General features: G+C 43.3%; 1 protein-coding gene and 1 non-coding gene across 2 annotated transcripts in view; one reads left to right on the forward strand and one right to left on the reverse strand.

Moving 5' to 3' along the window:
• acaa2 (acetyl-CoA acyltransferase 2) overlaps positions 1-18,729 on the reverse strand; it is a 67,436-nt gene extending 48,707 nt beyond the window's left edge. Inside the window, exons 1-3 of the mRNA XM_067983560.1 lie at positions 18,609-18,729; positions 5,432-5,598; positions 848-976 (exon numbers count right to left, since the gene is read on the reverse strand). Of these exons, the coding sequence (XP_067839661.1) occupies positions 848-976; positions 5,432-5,598; positions 18,609-18,624 (312 nt within the window). The 5' untranslated portion in view covers positions 18,625-18,729. The remainder of the gene's footprint in view (positions 1-847; positions 977-5,431; positions 5,599-18,608) is intronic.
• Positions 18,730-19,837: 1,108 nt separating this feature from the next.
• Positions 19,838-19,924, forward strand: LOC137331393 (small Cajal body-specific RNA 18). Its single transcript, XR_010965451.1, has one exon. It is a non-coding gene; the product is annotated as a small Cajal body-specific RNA 18 (non-coding RNA).
• The last annotated feature ends 562 nt before the right edge of the window (positions 19,925-20,486 follow it).

Consider the following 20,486-nt stretch of genomic DNA (forward strand, 5'->3'; position numbering starts at 1 on the left):
TACAAGTCCTGGAAGTGCAAGCTGTGCCTGGTGAGGATGGTGATGTTCCTCGTCCTCGGATGTACTCGCGCCCCCCATCCTGATGGTGTCAGTTTGAGGAGGTCCGAAAAGTTTGTAAATATGTGTAAACAGAACAATTCTGAGTGTAAACCAAGAATTTTCAGTCTAAACACAAAGATCTCCCAGCCAAAAGTTTGCCTGAGAGAAATGGGTGCCCTGCTGGAATAACTGACCTTTTATCATAATCTGTCAAATAGGGATTTAAATGTCCAAATGGCTGCTGGCTGAAACCCAACTACTTTCACATGGCGTGTTTCACACAGCATGGGAAACACGTTGAGGCAGTACTTGATTTATTGTTTTAAATATCGTCCCGCCAGCTTTAATTGTCGGTGGGACTTCCAGGTTCGGGAACAGCACGCGCACCCAGATGACTCTGGATCATGCACGTTTTTTGGCAGGTTGGAGCCAGGATTCCTGCCCACTCCAGAAGATCCCGATTTTCTTTGCCCCCCCACCCCCACACTTTCATTTCAAAATCGTGCTCCAGGTGCTTCATCACTGGCAACCTTGGATGATAGAAATCAGAGGAGTATTGTTCCCAGCCCTCCTAGCAACTAACTTTGAGCAGTACTGGTCACAGTTCAACATCTTATATCATCAGTTGTAAATGTCACAAGGAGATCAAGGAATGGAAGGGAAAAAAATATTGCCCTCCCTTCACAAAAAATGGTAGAATAGCTTTCATAATAGCTTCCATTAAAAAATATAGATACAGTGATAGTGGTTAAGTGTGGAATATCATGCATAATTCACTAATGCAGAATGCACTGCATTTGTTCAGTACCTGTGCTCCAGATATGATTGACTGGAAACCAGATCCACAGAGTCTGTTTACAGTGAGGGCAGGTACTGGGATAGGAATTCCAACTTGCAATCCAACATGTCTCGCAATATAGGCAGCATCCGGAGAACTCTTTTAAAAAAAAAACAGAAAGATATATTAATTTTACCCAGTGTCAAATCCCACTGCTTTTAGCAGGACACGGGACAGGGTAGAGTCTGTAAAAGAGCAGATTATACATAGTCTGTGGAAGCATGTTACTTAAAAGAGCGATGGTTTGGCGTTCTGTAGTAAGATCATATTCCAAAGGAAAATAAGAAGAGTGAGACAATTGGCTTTTCTCCTCAGCCAAGTAGAGGCCCTTGTAGTGCACAACCACACCATCTTGTCAGCAGGTTCAAGGGCTTGTCAGCAAGTTCAGAGGGAGAGAGATTAGAATGAGAAAGGGCAGTACAGATATTCAGAATGTTGCAGTGTCAGGTCTCCAAGAGAAGACAAGAGCCCAAGTTATGGGATACAAGAAAACTGGTATCTTGGGCACACTGGGGAAAGGGGTCCTAGAGTTTGCAAGTGATAGGTCCAACTCAAGAGTTTGCAAGTATTGTGGCAAGTCTGTTCATGCTGCAGCTTTGGGGAAAGCATTTCTTGGGTGTGGCAGGAGTGATGCCCTGGGATACAGGAGTGCTGCCCTGGAGGAGTACTGCCCTGGAGGAGTGCTGCGAGTGGTGCCCTGGAGTGTGGTAGTAGTGAGAGTGGACCTTGGAATATGGAAGCAGCAGATGGGGATCCTGGGAGTATTGAGCGGATAGGGTGTGGGAGATGGATTCCATGGTGCAGAGATACTGTAGAAAAGGGTTCCAGAGCATCAGAGGGGCACCACAGTTTGGCAGTGGGTGGGGGCAGCTGGCGTGTGGAGGCAGCAGTGATAAATTTGATGGGAAACCAACATAGAAAATTGAGGCCTGACCTCCACGTAGCACCTTCAGACATCGCACTTTGAGGAGGGGGCAGGCCCAGCAAAAGGGGAGAAAGGTACTAGCCGGGGGGAGGGGGGGGGGGGGAAGGGAGGGTTAGTGGTAAGAGGCTCAGGATGGTTTACGAGCAGGGAAGGTGGCAGGAGGGAACAATTTACACAGGCATGTGAAGAACAACTCCACCTACCTTGAAAAAGTTAAATAGAACACAGTCCATCCCTGTTAATTTGGAGTTGCTTAATTTGAATTATTTGATAATTCATTTTTTTATTACTTAAAAAACTTCCTGTGCTATTTTAATTGAACTGCATAAGTTGAATTTTTGGATAATTTGAATTTTTTAAAGCAGAAAAATTACAGGCTTTAAGAGTAGACTTAAATAGGAAGTGTGAGTTACACAAAAGGCTCAATATGTATACTTTTCTGTTGCTTATTCCCATGTTAGTGGCTAAGTACAATCCATGAACTATATCTCCCTTCCCTGGTAATATTTTTCCTATATATTTATGTTCCACCATTGGCGGCCCATGTCTTCAGCCGTCTAGGCACTAGCCTCTGGAATCCCCTCTCTAAACCTCTGCATTTCTCTCCTTTAAGACACTCCTTAAAATCTACCTCTTTGAACAAGCTTTTGGTCATCTGTCCTAATGTCTCCTTCTTTGGCTCGATGTCAATTTATTTTGCCTGATTGCGCTCCTGTGAAGCACCTTGGGACACTGCAAATATTGTGCAATTATTCCAGAAAGAAATGGGTCAGCAAAACATTTTCTACAAACCCTGTTCCAGCTGGTTAGAAACGCAGAATTTTTTTTCTGGGAAATTCTCCACTTATTTCCCCATGAACTAGGGTTGAATAATAAATAAATGTGCAGACCCTGATCCCTAGTTTCTCCCTCACCTGCACATTGCAAGAATTCCTGGATAGGTCAGTGCCAGAAAGGGAATTAATGACAAAGGCCATTGCATCCAGGCCCTGTATTTTTCCCTTGCCGCTCAAGCCTAACACCCTTATAGTCCAGGCTCCAGCTCCCCACTCAATCCCTTGTACACAAGTAGAGAGGAGTTCATTTCTCTAACTATTGCAGTCAAAACTCAGTTTGATGATAGGGGGTAAATTTTAACTGCGAGCCAGGGAGGAAGCTGCGGGGAAGATTTCCGGGTGCGAAACCTGGAAGATAAGTGGGCGGGTCGCGATCCAATCCATTGCATTTCCGGGTTTTGCGCCCAACAGCCAGCCTGATTGACAGGCTGGCTGTCGGGTAGGAAGGCCTGCTGCAGCAGGGGATCGGAGGAGGGAGGGAGGGATCATGGACCGAGGAGAAGATCAGGGTTGGGGGGGGGGGGGGGGGGGGGGGAAGGGGCCGGGAAGAAGATCGGAGGTCGCTGGAGGTCGGAGGTCCACCATCGGGCACAGAGGTCTCTGTGGGGTGTGAAGGAAAGTCTCAAGTTATGAGAGGCATACGTAGCAAGAAATATACAGGAGAGATAGAAGAAAAGATTTACAGAAAAGAGAGGGAAGTGGAGATAGGCAACAATGAAAGAAAGTGTATAGAGAGTGCGACAAAGAGTGGAAGACAAACTGAAAGAAAGATAGAGACACAAGAAGAATTATAGGAGTGGGACATGAGTAAAGAACAGTTACGTGAAGAGATGTTGTTGGGACAGAATGTCAAGGGAGCAGAGTTTTTTGGGGTCCCGTGCCCAACCCTATCGTTGCAATCTCCTCCAGCCCTATAAATCATCTCTTGAATGCTTTGTTCCTCCAACTCCAGCCTTCTGAACATCCCCCTCCCTTCACATCATAGTTGGGCAGCTTTCATCTGCCTCAGTCCTACTCTCTGAAGCTCCTTCCCTAAATCTCTGCCTCTCCATCTTTAAAACCTACTCAAAAATGTTTTTTTTTTTAAAAACAAGATGTCAGCCTTTGCTCAGTGGTAACACTCTTGCCTGAGTCAGACGGTCGTGGGTTCAAGACCCACTCCACAGACTTGGGCACATAATCTAGCTTGGCACTTCAGTCTAAATCAAGAAAGACGACCCACTGATGTGGGGAAGTATAGTGTTCATTAGTTTGGTATTATTACATTAAAACAAGTACTGATTGAACCAACTGAATCTGAACATAACTGTGAAATAAAACAGCCTAATGATTCACATCAGCCTTACCTCATCAACTTTTTGCTTGGCCCACCTTGAAGAAAGACATGATTATCTTGATCAGGTCACAAGGCAGCACTTTTGTTATACCCTTGACTTATGCTTTCATGTAAGTAGAAAGTGCGCAGTGTGAGAACACTTCCATAAAAGACGTTCAGGCTGCTTATGGGTGCAACTGGTTCTAGTGAACCAGAGAAGGTATTCAAAGTAGACCTGAATTTGTAACAGAGAGTTGCAGAGTAAAGTTCCCTTTGCTTTGTGACAATCTCAGAAGAACATCACCTACTGCATAAGTGTGACATTTTTCCTTTTCCTACACCAGCCATCTTGTGACATCTTGAGCGAGATTGCCAATTGGGTCAGTTTTTTGTGAGGACCCATGCCATCAAGAATTGGACTGAGATTTCTCAAACTTATTTCACGTAAGACCCTTGTAATCAGCAAATTGGAGGCTTTCATACTGTCAACCTGAGTTGAATTTAAATCCAGATCCCAAAGGTAAAAAGCAATTCTCTAACCCACTGCAATACATGGTTCACAAATGTATTTTAAAAAAATCTGTGCTGGAATTAGCTGATCTCAGCCATAGTAGCAGTGGGTACAATACTATTTCCTCAGTGTCCCTGGGGTGGGGATGAAAAAATTAATCCAGGGTTTCAACTCATGATTGCCAGCATATGATACCTGCTGAAGTATGTGTCTGTGTACACATTACATGAGGACATGATGGAGCTCAGTTATAAACAAAGAAAGAACTTACATTTATACAACACCTTATCATGTCTGTCAGAAACGTTTCAAAAGTGCTTCACACACAATGAATTATTTTTAATTAATTGTTGTGACCACTCAAAGGGTGAACAGCCTGCTGCCACTTACATCCAGGCTCATGCATGAAGAATTCCCACTTCAGCAAGGTATCGAAGGGTCACTGCCACCAATGAAACTGTAGCTTCCAGCAGTGAAGAAAGTCAAAGAAAATTGATGACAAAATGTCAACAGAATGAAACTAAAGTTTAAAGTTAAAAGTAGTACATTTCATCCCATTATTTTAAACTTCATTAACTAAAACTTGGCTGCAGTAGCACCTTCCCAAATGAGCAGAAAGTCAAAGCGACCTTTAGAACATAGGTCATCAAATGAGTCTGTGAACATCAGGGAGGATCATGAAATCATCAGAGTTCCAAACGCTTCTGTATTTATAAACTTACTTCCAAGTTACTTCTTTTATTGTATACTAATGAAAAATACTTTTTTCAATTTTAGTATTGTTTTTCTTTGGATGACCAGCATGTCGTTTAGAAATTTGGATAGGGCGGGGTCTCTGTGAGCGTGTCAATATTTACAGGGGTCCCCCCTGCCCCAATGCAGAAAAGTTTGAAGAAACACTGGTTTAGAATGCAATAGCAGCTGCAATGTTCTCAGATTCTAAAACTGAGGTCCACCTCATACTGACCTGCATTACATTGCCGACAATGACACTGTCCACCAGTTCATGGCTGACCTTCCCAGCAGCCAGTGCGGCCTTTGCAGCATGTGTGGCTAAATCTGTGGCACTGTGGTCCTTCAGCACTCCTCCGTAGGCACCAAATGGAGTACGTTTGGCAGCAACAATGAATACACCTTTTAAAAAAAAAGCAGAGAAACTTACAGCACTTTACTATGTACTGGACAAACTCCTCCACAAACTTACAGCAATAATAATATGCCAACTTTAGGAGCATTCAAAAATAATTGTTTTGTTATTGGCATTTCAGTAAAGCATAATGCTGTGCCATATATCTCATAAATGTCTCACAATGTGTTATTTTGAAGCGCAATGACTGCTATGAAGGCAGCAAGGGTCAATGTCTCATCTATAAAATAGCATCTCCATTAATGCAGCAGTTCCTCAGTACCGTATTGGAGAGTCAGCTTTGATTTGAGTTCAAATTCCTGGTTTGGGACTCAAATCCACAAGAGTTCTACTAATTGTTAGTCTATTAGTGCTAATTTCTCAACATTTTCAACCCATATATACATATAAAAATTATACTGGCCTTCCAATTCAGTTTGCAATGAGTGTAACAGAAAGATATTTATGTTAAAATAGATGCTGCCAGTATGGACCTGCTCCCCTAGGGGAGCAGGTCCCCTAGGGGAGCATGTCCACATTTTAGTGCAATTGCATTATGTGAATTTGTAACTGCCAACCTCTGCTGACAGCTGTTTAAATAACAGAGGTATGTGAATGTTCTGCAACAGGTGATACACGTGCATACACAGAGAGAGACAGCTGTCTGTAGATGAGTTGGAACACGAGGCTGGATTTTACAGCAGTAATGCTGCCAACTGAATTTTAAGCATTTTGATGTCTAGTCTCAAATGATGCCTTGTTGACATTTACTGTTTCAATTCTTACCTTAACTACATTACTTTTAAAAATCATAATGTATATTCAGTTAGCTGCTCCAATGGCTTAGTTGGTAAAGGAAATCATTCTGTTCCTGATTCCTTCCCGCTTTCTGACTGCTCACTCAGGCCAAACCAATGGTGTACAACCTCAAGTGTCCATGAGCTGAACCCCCAACCCCTGTTACCAAGACCTCCTATTTCTTCCTCCAAAACTTGCCAGTTTCCCTCTTTATCTCGTGCGTACTGTTGTGCAAAGTCTCATCCATTCTTTCATTACCTCCAGGTTCAAGTTTCAGACGTTCTCCTGACTGGATCCCAAGATCTATCCCACATAAGCTACAACTTGCACAAATCTCTGCCACCCACATCCTATCCTGCACTCTTATCATCCAGGCCTTCGCCAACTTTCATTGGTTCCCTGTCCAATGCATGGCATTCAACATCCTAGCCCTCGTTTACAAATCTCCCCTGCCTTGCTCCTCCCTACCGTTGCAACCTACTCAACTCCTAAGTGCCAATGCCTGCCCTTCATTCTTCTGTCTAACTTCCTTTGCATCACCACCACCCCCCCACCCCTCCCTCCATCTGCTCCAGTCGCAGAGCCTTTAGCCATCTTAGCCTCAGGTTTGGAACGGTCTTCCTAAGCCTCTCTACATTATGAGGGGCCAATTAAAGGAGCGGCGAGAGGGGCCAATTAAAGGAGCGGCGAGAGGGGCCAATTAAAGGAGCGGCGAGAGGGGCCAATTAAAGGAGCGGCGAGAGGGGCCAATTAAAGGAGCGGCGAGAGGGGCCAATTAAAGGAGCGGCGAGAGGGGCCAATTAAAGGAGCGGCGAGAGGGGCCAATTAAAGGAGCGGCGAGAGGGGCCAATTAAAGGAGCGGCGAGAGGGGCCAATTAAAGGAGCGGCGAGAGGGGCCAATTAAAGGAGCGGCGAGAGGGGCCAATTAAAGGAGCGGCGAGAGGGGCCAATTAAAGGAGCGGCGAGAGGGGCCAATTAAAGGAGCGGCGAGAGGGGCCAATTAAAGGAGCGGCGAGAGGGGCCAATTAAAGGAGCGGCGAGAGGGGCCAATTAAAGGAGCGGCGAGAGGGGCCAATTAAAGGAGCGGCGAGAGGGGCCAATTAAAGGAGCGGCGAGAGGGGCCAATTAAAGGAGCGGCGAGAGGGGCCAATTAAAGGAGCGGCGAGAGGGGCCAATTAAAGGAGCGGCGAGAGGGGCCAATTAAAGGAGCGGCGAGAGGGGCCCTAAGCGGTGAAATCAAAAGAAAAATCAGGACAAAAAGTGACATCACAGAGGTGCGCCAAGGGTAAGTCAGTGTAGGTATTTAGTTTATTGATAGGTGTTTTCAGTGGTTATTGTGTTTCGTGATTAGTGTCTTTAGTGGTGGTTAGTCTGTTAGTGTTAGTTAAAAAACCTTAAAACTAAACAGTTAAAAAGAGCAGGAAACTAGTTTAAAAGTAGATAAATTAGTTAGTTTTAAAAAAACTAAAAGTAAACCAAGTCAATTAATTACATAAAAACTTTGATTAATTAAATATATAAAACAAGGTTAGATAGGGATGGCAGGGCAGGTGGTGTGTTGTAACTGCAGCATGTGGGAGTGGGTGGAGACCAGCGAGATCCCGAGCAGCCACATCTGCGGTAAGTGTCTGCAACTCGAGGAACTTCGGCTCAGAGTTGTTGAATTAAAGTCCAAGCTGCAGACAATGCAATGCATCAGGGAGGGGGAGAGCTATCTGGACTCTTTGATCCATCAGGCAGTCATACCCCTTAGGTTAAGTAGTAGTATAGATTTGGTCAGTGGTCAGGGACAGGAGGATGTGACTGCGAGTCAGGCAGGTATGGTGGCCAGGTGGCAGTGATGGAGGAGCCTTGGCCTTTGACCTTGTCTGACAGGTATGAGATGCATGGATGAGAACAAAGAATGTGGGAAGGATGGGCAATTTGACCATGGCACTGTGGTACAGAAGACCATTCAAGTGGTGGGGGGGGGGGGGGGGGGGAGAAGAAAAAGGAATGTGGCAGTGGTAGGGGATAGTATAGTCAGAAGGACAGACACTGTTCTCTGCAGCTGCGACTGGGAGTCCCGAGGTTGTGTTACCTGCCCGGTGCCAGGGTTAAGGATATCTCCTCATGGCTGGAGACGAACTTGGAGCATGAGGGGGAGGATACAGTTGTCGTGGTCCACGTAGGAACCAATGACATTGGAATGAGGTTCTGCTGAGGGAGTTTGAGAAGCTAGGGTCCAAATTAATAAGCAGAACATCAAAAGGTAATAATGTCTGGATTACTACCTAAGCAACGCGCAAATTGACATAGGGTCAAAACAGCTCAGAGAGTTAAATGCATGGCTCAAGGAGTGTTGTGGGAGACAGGGGTTTCAGTTCATGGGACATTGGCACCGGTACTGGAAAAGGAAGGAGCTGTTCCATTGGGACAGGCTCCACTTAAACTGGGCCGGGACCAAAGTCCTGGGAAAGCGAATAACTGGCACGGTAGATAGGGCGTAAAACTAAAAAGAGGAGGTAGGGTGGGGGGGGGGGGTTTAGCTAAGGGTAAATTTATAAATCTGAAGAGAAAAGTCAAGGCCATAGAGCAGTGTAGTGATTTGGGTAAAGATAAACAAACAGTCTGTGTCAGGAAGGGACAGAGAGTTCAAATAGTAATATTGCATCAGTGAATAGAGTCAAATCAGGGAAAAATAGTAAAAAGTTCAAATTAAAGGCATTTTATCTGAATGCACGAAGTAGTCATAACAAGATAGACAAATTAATGGCACAAGTAGAGGTAAATGGGTTTGATCTAGTAACCATTACTGAGACGTGGTGGCGAGGTGACCAAGATTGGGAACTAAATATTCCAGGGTATTCGACTTTTCGAAAAGACAGACAAAATGGAAAAGGAAGTTGTGGGGGGGGTTGGGGGTAGCCCTGATAACAAAGGTTGACATAAAGGCAGTAGTGAGAAAGGATCTTAGCTCGGAAGATCAGGAAGTAGAATCAGTATGGCTGTACAAAAGAAATAACACGGGGCAGAAAACACTCGTGGGAGCACCCTCTATAAGGCCTTCACATCCTTCCTAAAGTGCGGTGCCCAGAATTGGACACAATACTCCAGTTGTGGCCGAACCAATGTTTTTATAAAGGTTCATCATAACCTCCTTGCTTTTGTACTCTATGGGCTCGATATTAGGAGGGCTGCGGTTTGCGGCGGGGGGCGACTGGGTAACGCGCCCGGTGAAATCAGTCTGCCCCGCGCGAGATCGCAGCCTAATTGGATCCACTTACCTGGTCTTCCAGGTTCCCCGCTGCTGAGCTGCGCGGCGGGCGGACTGCGCATGCGCAGTAAGGTCTGTCAGCTGGAGGAGCTCTATTTAAAGGGGCAGTCCTCCATTGACTGATGCTGCAACAAATGGGAAAAATTACAGCATGGAGCAGCCCAGGGGGAAGGCTGCTCCCAGGTTAATGATCCCTCACTCCAGGTATCATTGGATGGGGTGAGGAGGAGGAGGGGGGAGGACAGAGATCTTCCCCCCGGCGGGCGGGAGGAAGCGGCCTGCCTCTGCCACCAAGAAGTCTTGGCCATTCTTGACTGGCTTGTGTAATAAGTCCCTTTCATGAGGTTCTCCATGAACACCCACACTTGATGCCACCCATTGGGTCACCCTACAGTGGGTGTATGTGTAGTTGCACAACTATTTTGTGCGGGTGCCTGTAGCGTAGCACTGTGTTGTGGAGCTCCACGTGGCAGAGGTGGACAGCGTGCCTGGTGATGTTGCTCGTCCTCGGATGAAGTGATGAATGCAGTCATGGCGCCTCCCATCCTACCGGTGTGAGTTTGAGGGGGTCCGCAAAGTAGGTAAATGTGTTAGCACAGCAGAGTTTAAGGTATAAATTAATAATTTTGAATGGAAAGACAAAGATGTTGCAGCCAAAACTTGTCTGAAGTGATAGAGTGCCCTGCTGCAATAAATGAGGCATTCCCCCCAACTGTCAAAAAATCCTTTGCATCTCCCACTGACTGAAACATGCCTGCTCCAACAGGGAGTGTTTCCCACAGCACAGGAAACACGCTGAGGATCCATGAAAATTGCACCCCTGCCAAAATCTCCTGTCAACGAAGTCTGTCAACTAGGTAATTAAGTATTTAAATTGTCATCCTGCCAGCTTTGATTGCTGGCAGAAGTCTCGCATGCAGGAGCTGCGTGCGCACCCAAACGCGTCACTGGGGAACCCAGAAGTGGGCGGGTTGGAGCCGGGCTCCAGACCCACTCCGGGATTCCCCGATTTTACGAGACCCCTGCCCCAACGCACCCGCTCGGCCATCCTAAAATCGACCCCAAAGAGTCTGCAAAGGGATATAGACATGTTAAGTGAGTGGACAAGAAAGTGGCAGATGGAGTATAATGTGAGGAAATGTGAGATTATTCATTTTAGTAGGAAGAATAGAAAAACAGAATTTTGTTAAAATGGTGAGAAACTATTAAATATCGGTGTTCAGAGAGGGTTGGGTGCCCTTGTTCACGAAACACAAAGTTAGCATGCAGGTACAGCAAGCAATTAGGAGGACAAATGGAATGTTGGCCTTTATTGCAAAGGGGTTGGAGTACAACAGTAAGGAAGTCTTGCTGCAACTATACAGGGCTTTGGTGAGACCACACCTGGAGTCCCATGTACAGTTTTGGTCTCCTTACCTAAGGTGGTGCAACAAAGGTTCACTAGATTGATTCCTGGGATGAGAGGTTGAGTAGAATGGGCCTATACGCTCTGGAGGTTAGAAGAATGAGAGGTGATCTCATTGAAACATTTAAGATTATGAGAGGGCTTGACAGGGGTAGAGACTGAGAGGTTGTTTCCCCTGGCTGGAGAGTCTAGAACTAGGAGTCATAGGCTCAGGATAAGGGGTCGGCCATTTAGGATTGAGATGAGGAGAAATTTCTTCACTTAGAGGTTTGTGAATCTTTGGAATTCTTTATCCCAGAGGGCTGTGAATGCTTAGTCGTTGAGTATATTCAAGACTGAGATCGATAGATTTTTGGACTCAAGAGAATCAAGGGATCAGGCAGGAAAGTGGAGTTGAGGTCGAAGATCAGCCATGATCTTATTGAATGGCAGAGCAGGCTCGAGGGGCCATATGGCCTACACCTGCTCCTATTTCTTATGTTCTTATATAACAGGTGGTCATAAGAAATAGGAGAAGGCGTAGGCCATCCGGCCCTTTGAGCCTGCTCCGCCATTCAACAAGATCATGGCTAATCTTCTACCTCAACGCCATTTTCATGCACCATCCCCATATCACTTGATGCTTTTAATATCTAGAAATCTATCAATCTCTGTTTTGAATGTACTAAATGACTGAGCTCCACAGCTCTCTGGGGTAGAGAATTCCAAAGATTCACCATCCTCTGAGTGAAGAAATTTCTCCTCATGTCAGTCCTCAATGGCCTACCCCTTATTCTGAGACTGTGACCTCTGGTTCTAGACTCCTCAGCCAGGGGAAACATCCTCCCTGCATCTACCCTGTCGAGCCCTGTAAGAATTTTGTATGTTTCAATGAGATCACCTCTCATTCTTCTAAACTTCAGAGATTTCAGGCCTAGTCTACTCAATCTCTCCTCATGCCACAATCCCGCCATCCCAGGAATCAGTCTGGTGAACCTTTGTTGCACTCCCTCTATGGTGAGTATACCCTTTCTTAGGTAAAGAAAACCAAAATTGTACACAATACTCCAAGTGCGGTGTCACCAAGGCCCTGTATAATTGCAATATGACTTCTTTACTCCTGTATTCAAATCCTCCTGTAATAAAGGCCAACATACCACTTCCCATCCTAATTGCTTGCTGCACCTGCATGTTAGCTTTCAGTGACTCATGTACAAGGACACACAGGTCCCTTTGAACATCAACATTTCCCAATCTCTCACCATTTAAAAAATATTCTGCATTTCTGTTTTTCCTACCAAAGTGGATAACTTCACATTTTTCCACTTTATATTCCAGCTGCCATGTTCTTGCCCACTTAGCCTGTCTATATCCCCTTGGAGCCTCTTTGCATCCTCCTCACAACTCACATTCCCACCTAATTTTGTGTTATCAGCAAACTTGGAAATATTACATTTGGTCCCCTCATCCAAATCATTGATATAGATTGTGAATAGCTGGGGCCCAAGCACCGATCTCTGCGGTACCCCACTAGTCACAGTCTGCCAATCTGAAAAAGACCCGTCTATTCCTACTCTCTGTTTTCTGTCTGTTAACCAATTCTCAATCCATGCCAGTATATTACCTCCAATTCCACATGCTCTAACTTTGTTCACCAACCTCCTGTATGGGACCTTATCGAAAGCCTTCTGAAAATCCAAATATACCACATTCACTGGTTCCCTCTTATCTATTCTACTAGTTACATCCTCAAAGAACTCCAATAGGTTTGTCAAACATGATTTTCCTTTCATAAATCCATGTTGACTCTGCCAAATCCTATTATTATTTTCTAAGTGTCCTGTTAGCACATCCTTTATAACAGATTCTCGCATTTTCCCTACTACTGATGTCAGGCTACAGGTCTGTAGTTCCCTGTTTTCTCTCTCCCTCCTTTCTTAAATAGTGGGGTTACATTTGCCACCCTCGAATCTGCAGGAACCGTTCCAAAATCTATAGAATTTTGGAAGATGACAATCAATGCATCCACTATCTCTATAGCCACCTCTTTCAAAATCCTGGGATGTAGATCATCAGATCCTTGGGATTTATCGATTTTCAGTCCCATTAATTTCTCTTGTACTATTTTTTCACTAATACTAAATTTCTTCAGTTCCTCATTCTCACCAGATCCTTGGTTCTCTAGTATTTCTGGGAGGTTTTTTGTATCTTCTTCCGTGAAGACGGACACGAAGTATTTGTTTAATTTCTCTGCCATTTCCTTATTCCCCATTATAAATTCTCTAGATTCTGTCTGTAAGGGACCCACATTTGCCTTTGCCAGTCTTTTGCTTTTTACATACCTATAGATGCTTTTACAGTCCGTTTTTATGTTTCTCCCTGGTCACTCGCATATTCTATTTACCCTTTCTTTATCAATTTCTTGGTCCTCTTTTGCTGAATTCTAAAATGCTCCCAATCCTCAGGCTTACTGCTTTTTCTGGCAACTTTATATGCCTCGTTCTTTGATTTAATACTATCTTTAATTTCTCTTGTTAGCCACGATTGGACCACTTTTCCTGTTGGGTTTTTGTGCCTTAAAAGGAATATATATTTGTTGCAAATTATGTATTAATTCTTTAAATGCTAGCCATTGCCTGTCTACCTTTTAATGTAGTTCCCCAATCAACCACAGCCAACTTGCATCTCATACCTTTGTAGTTTCCTTTGTTTAGATTGAAGAGTAGTAGTTTGTAGTGCATAGTGAACTGAAGTGATGTAATTGCATCTCATACTTCATGTTGCATTTGATAACATCTAAATTCTGAATAATGATCACAGCTGAAAGTGGGACTCTGAGAATCTGATATTATAAATTTAATCATTTCATATCCTTGGTGTATATGTACGGTCAGCACAGACTCCCTTTACATCGAGACATTGAATTATAAATATATTCCTTTCACAACACTCCTCCTCCTCCTTCAAAAGCCTCCCCAAAACCTACTTCTCTGGGCATTCCTTCATCACCTCCCCTAAATCTTCTCCCGCCTCTACTCAGCATCCATTTTCACCTCTGTAAAGCATTTTCGGACATTTTATTACATTAAAGGCCCTATATAAATTTGAATTAAGAGGAAAGACTGGAGAAACTTAGGCAACAGAGGTTACCTGATAGAAGTATACAAAAGGTATTAAATGACATAGATAAAGTAATTCTGGAGCACTATTTCAGGATACACCAGGATACTTAAATAATGCGGGGGGGGGGGGGGGCGGGGGGAATGCAGGTTAAAACTGATGAAATAAAATTATGAAGAACTTGTTCTTCCAGGTAGAGTGATAGAGAATTACATGCCATGGGGGAATAGATGGTTAAAAATTCTACATGAATGAGCTAAAATGGCCTATCTCACCTGTATCTATCTTGTGAAATTGTTGCTCCATATTTCCCTGAATGGTCTAATTGAGATTGGGAGCTCACCATATAGATTAAAAATACATCATAAAAACCTTCAGTCATTCCTATAACATTCACAGTGAACAGTTTTCTACTATTTCCCTAAAAGCTGCAGCCGATGTTTGTATATAATCAGGGGTTCAAGCAAGTGATCATGAGGTCAATACAAAGACCAAGCTAAATGGTAACACTTTATTTGGAATCCTACTTATAACACCATGTACTTTCTCCATTTTGAGGTGGGGTCTACTGTTAATCCAAACTCGAAAGAGAATCAACTCAAATTGTGTTTTTATTCTCCCCTGCTTCACTCTTGAAGGCCTCTCCCAATACTGCTCAATAGATAGCAACTGGAGTTACTTAAAAAATGCCTCTGCAGTAGCTGTGATTTCCCCCCCCCCCATTTCTTCCCCATGAGAACAGCTATTAGCTTCTCATGATGAACAGGTTGGCAACTCATAAAATGCCCTACCAGTCTACGATGCACTGCACTCCACCACAGTACTTTTTAAAAAAGTTGCAAATATCTGACCTCAAGGCTGCAGTACTCTGTTTGGCAGCTGCAGCAGTGTTGTTTATCTTTGGCCCGGGGGGGGGGGGGGGGCGTGGAAACAAATAAACTTTTGAACTTTGGTTTAGAAAAGATTTTAAAATAACCTCATCGATTTCACAGTACAAAAACATTAACCACAATACTTCAGAGAGGACATTGTAACAAAATGATTCATACTTTCATTATTTTCAATAATCAGTGAAAGAGTTTATCCTTATAGGTAAGAAGCAGACAATTTAAAATGTCAAACGTCAACGCAAAGTGATGTTACATACCGTGTTAATATTTATGCACAGAAGCCAGGAAACAAAATGCAATACTTAAAATGGACATTGTTGTCTCAGTTACTTTGTAGTGTCGCCTTGTTACCCATTCAGGAATATGTTTGTCCCATAAGTTCTATTATTGGCTGGAAACTGAATTGAACCGGGAACTTTCCTGCTCTGTATGGATCAGTTCCACACTGAATGGTATATTTACTGAACAGCAATCAACAACAATTTGCATTTATATAGCGTCTTTAACATGGTAAAACGTTCCAAGGCACTTCACAGGAGCGTCTCTTCTGTACAAGTAAAAATTTTCTGTCTCTGACCAATGGCATATAATGGGATCGATCCCCCTCTAAAAAAGGGTTGGTTTTTTTCCAGTGTCTCCTTATTGGTTTATTTTGAAAAGGCATATAATGAGATCCACTTCCACTAGCTGCCAAATGCTTTGGACCACTCAGATGCACAATAAAAAGCTCTACATTACAATGCAAGACGACCTGGATGTGTATGAACATATCCTTCGTAATTACATCATCCTAGCAATGATGTTTCCTAGCTTAATATTTATTTTGGAGTGAATATTGACACTCTGCATGACTTCTGGAAATGTCATCGCACACTAGTGCTATATGCAATCTAGTTATTTTTAAAAAGGGGGCAAAAGTGGGTTTAAAGATCACAATGTGATGCAAATTATTTCTAGCAGTCAGTAAAGTAGCTTGTGTCCTGGCCAATGTATATCCCTCGAGCAACATCGCTAAAACAGATTATCTGGTTATTTATCTCATTGCTATTTGCGGGACCTTGTTATGTACAAATTGTCTGCCGCATTGCCCTACACTACAACTGTCACCACCCCTCACAAATGCTTTGTTGGCTGCACTCGCTACTCTACATTGGCTCCCAGACCGGCAACGCCTCAATTTAAAAATTCTCATTCTTGCTTTCAAATCCCTCCATGACCTCACCCCTCCCTATCTCTGTAACCTCCTCCAGCCCTACAACCTTCCGAGATCTCTGCACTCCTTCAATTCTGGCCTCTTTTGCATCCCCGATTTTCATCGCTCCACCAATAGCAGCCTTGCCTTCAGCTGCCTAGGCCCGAAGTTCTGGAATTCCCTCCCTAAACCTCTCCCTGCTCCTTAAAACCTACCTCTTTGACCAAGCTTTTTGTCACCTGTCCTAATGTCTCCTTCTTTGACCGAATGTCAATTTTTGTCTGATTACACTCCTGTGAAGCTGTTAGGGGCATTTTTCTACATTAAAAGACACTATATAAATGCAAGCTGTTGTTGTTGTTGTTGAAGTACTTTGGTATATCCTGAGGTCGTGAAAGGTGCTATATAAATGCAAGTTCAGTTTCTTAATTTTTTAAAAATCTAGAACTGAGCGATCCACAAAACTGCAAACTACAATGATTTAAAACCCCTTTTAAATTATCACACAATCCTGTAATGTATATGCATGATTTCATAGAGGAGAAAGCAAGAAAGTAAAACATACTAATACAATCAACCAAAATATATACATTTTCTGTTAGTAATATATCCATCAAATCTCATTCTTCAACAGAAGTTCTGTTTTTAAAAATGGGACATATTTTGACTATATATCATTAAAACTAAGCACAGCTCCACTTATTTGGAATGCGTTAGAATCTGTCTCTCTTTGTAATTGTAAACCTATGCCCTCCATGTCTCCTGAACTATTCGGGAACTGTCACCAGCATGTGAATCCCAGATCATCTGTTTTGTAAGACCTATGCCGTCAAGGGCGAGAGATGTACTGTAGAAGAAACCAGCTACAATTCATTAGCGTGGGAGCAGGGTCTGGACAAAAAAACAACTGAAAATCCACTGATAAGTTATAACCGGAATATTATTTTGACAGACAGCGTTATACAAATAGTTCACAGTTGCCTTTGAAATAAGACTTGGTAGCAAGTTTGGAAGTATATAAAACTATATTTATTTTAGAAAAATGCGACACAAATGCAAGATTTCCAAAAAAAAACACTTCCCAACAGACTGGCACAGCTCCTTCTGACTGATCTGCTGTGCCTCCCACCACCCTCAGTTGGAGAGCTTTCAGCTGCCTCAGTCCTTTTCTTTGTAAACTCCTCCACAGATAGCAACACCACCCCACCCCCCCTACACACCTACCTCTCTACTTCTTTCCCAATCTTTACAAGCCTACTTCCCTCAAAATCTTCCATCACCACCTCTGTACCTCCTTCCCTTCCTTTAAAGACTTTCTTAAAACAAATTTCTTTGACTAAGCTAGCAGTCACCTTTCCTAACCCTGCCACAAAGGCTCCTTTTCTCTTGAAAATACCTTGGGTGCTATGTAATGGCAAGCCATTGTTTCTGTTAAAATCACAGGCTTAATTCCCTGATTAGTCAATCATCATAACCAGACTAGCCATAGATGTCACCCTTTTATCTACTTCTTGTACTTTGAGTTGTCCTGTTACAACCTCCATTCATGCTGTAAAAGTGGAAGAAAATTATAATCCGACGCAAAGTTTAAAGAAACTGTGATGGAAACTGTTAACATTTAGGAGATATTAGGAGTGGACAGGGTGACTAATGCTGAAGGAACAATGAGTGGCCTGTGTGTAATATTGGAGTGTGTTAAGGGGAGAAGGGTGTACCTATTATCCACTCTGAACTTCCACAAACTGTCTAACGACACTGTTCTTGTAATCACCATTTCAACACCCAACTGGAAAGCATCCTATCACTGTCCAAGGCTTCTGATCTTCGGCCATACCAGACCCACCAAGTCTTACTGTAAACGACACTTGTTCATTTGTATTGGTTTAAAAAGAGATAATCTACTTTGATGAAAAGCATTCTTAAAAATGAATACAGCTCCCTCCGTTTAAACGGGATTGCAATATTTCTTTCCGATCACAAATCTCACTAACACTTTCTCAACGTTGTCTGTCCTGCACATGTGCCAATCACCACCCTTCTCCCCTTAACATGCTCCAATATGACATGCAGGCCGCTCATCATTCCTAACAGCTCCTAAATGTTAACAATTTCCATTGTAGTTTCTTTAAACTTTGCGTCGGATTATAATGTTCTTCCTCCCCATAAAAGCGCGAGTGGAGAACAACCCAAGGCACGAGCAGCAGATAAAAAGGATTGCACCCGGCGTTAACTTAACTCCCTTTCAAAAGCTGACTGAACTGCTGCAAAGTGTCAGCATTTTCCGCTTTCACTGAAAGGAAAAGTGGATTTCCTTATTTGTTTGACATCGAACAAATACTGTGAACATTATCGGTGATTACTTAGAAAGAGTGACTGACCTCTGAGGAGAGACATGGTGAAGGCTCCTCCGGCTGATTTCACTGTGACTGTCAGCCCAAGACAGCTCAGCTCAGCTCAGCCCCAGGCTTCACCTCAAACTCCGCACAGCCAACTCTCCATCCGCGGGACAACATTCAATACACTGCTCCTTTACATTTATTAAATACTTCACCGCAGTACAAAAAAAAAACAAAATAGTAGCTTTCCAAAAAAAAAAAAAAAAATGTTGCCCTGTAATTTAACTTAAGAATTCAAATGATTTTCAGGGATGAGGAAAACATAATAACGAAAGTTCCGAACTAAATTGTAAAAATCCTTCTGCGCTAATTATGATTGACAGTGCATGCGTCCATCGGAAACGCACAGGATCATTGATTGACATTCATACAAACCAATCGATACCCATCCCCTGAAAAGGGCGGGGTTTCGGTCGACAGAGTTAGATTGTCACCCTCCGCGCTTGCGCATGCGCATGGTGCAGCAGAGGCGGCTCGGTTGATCAGAGCGGGAGCTCGAGTATCAGGTTAGGTTGAGGCGTTCGGAAGAAGGCGGTTGAACTTTTTTTTTAAATGTAGGCCGTTATCTGAGAGAAGCGGAGTCGATGCTTCTCAGTGAGGAGATGGATTCAAACTGAAGCGGGTCAATCCCGATCTTTTGTGATTGCATGAATGTAAAATCCTTACCCAGGTGAACGTGGATATTTTCCTTATATGATCGGGTCCTTGTATGTGAGGAGCCTGAGATGATTCGAACAGCTTTTGGCGATGGGACTGTGTGTGTCTTATGGCGGCCTTGGCTTTAACCATTCTCCTCTCTACCCTCACTTTTTAATTCGTTTCTTGTTTTAGATTTAAATTGTAATTTTACAGTACGTCTTGGGGGAGGGGGTGGAAAAATAACCCAAATCTCTGCGAAATGCACAATGTGCAAACGGCATCGAAGCGCACGACCTCTGGGTCTGTGCGCCATGTTGTGTAAATGATACCTGGCGCATCGGGTTTCTGGCCTTTGCCGGTACTCATGTTGCTAAGTCTTAGTGAATACCGTGTCCCTTTTTTTAAAAAAAAGTTTTATTTCTTTCCTTAATCCATCCTTCATTTCGTTTTTTTTTAATTCGGCTGTATTTCGGGAGGAATTTTCTTATTTGTTTTAATTAGTATGGCTGGGGAGAGGAGAAGTGATAGGCGTTAGAATTTCTTTTCGCAAAGTAGGTTCTGAACCTAAAAAGTGGTCAATGATGACGAGCCCACTGCGCAATCTGAGTTCCAGAGTGAAACTTAATGATAGAATTAGTGCTGGAAAAAGTCTGAGACCACATAAACAAGCATATTGGGCTGAAAGATAGCTCTCGTGATTTAATTTAGGCAGGGAGATGCTCATCAAGGAGAGCTGTAGTGCATGTTCAAAAAGTATTTTCAGTAAAGTTTCCAAACTACTGTGCAATGGAGAAGAACGAAAAGGAGAGCCCATATCGGTTGTACTTTTTTACACACTGGGACTGGATGGACTGCAATGTTTTCCCCCCAGTCCTGGATGTTCCATTGTGCAAATGTTTAAAATGTTAGTTATTTATGAGGATGTTGGGTGAGGACAGGAATTTGATTTGGTTCTGATGCCCTTCCCCTATGATCAAATAGCCCACTGACACTGTCTAGAAAAATATGAAGAATGGGATCATCACATGAATATAGAAACAGGAGTAGGCTATTCAGCCCCTCGAGCCTACTCTGCCATTTGATAAGATCATGGCTGATCTGTGATCCAACTTCATATACCTGCCTTTGGCCCATATCCCTTAATATCTTTGGTTGCCAAAAAACTATCTATCTCAGATTTAAATTTAGCAATTGAGCTAGTATCAATTGCTGTTTGCAGGA

The sequence above is a fragment of the Heptranchias perlo genome, chromosome 1 (assembly GCF_035084215.1).
Source record: "Heptranchias perlo isolate sHepPer1 chromosome 1, sHepPer1.hap1, whole genome shotgun sequence".
NCBI lineage: Eukaryota > Metazoa > Chordata > Chondrichthyes > Hexanchiformes > Hexanchidae > Heptranchias > Heptranchias perlo.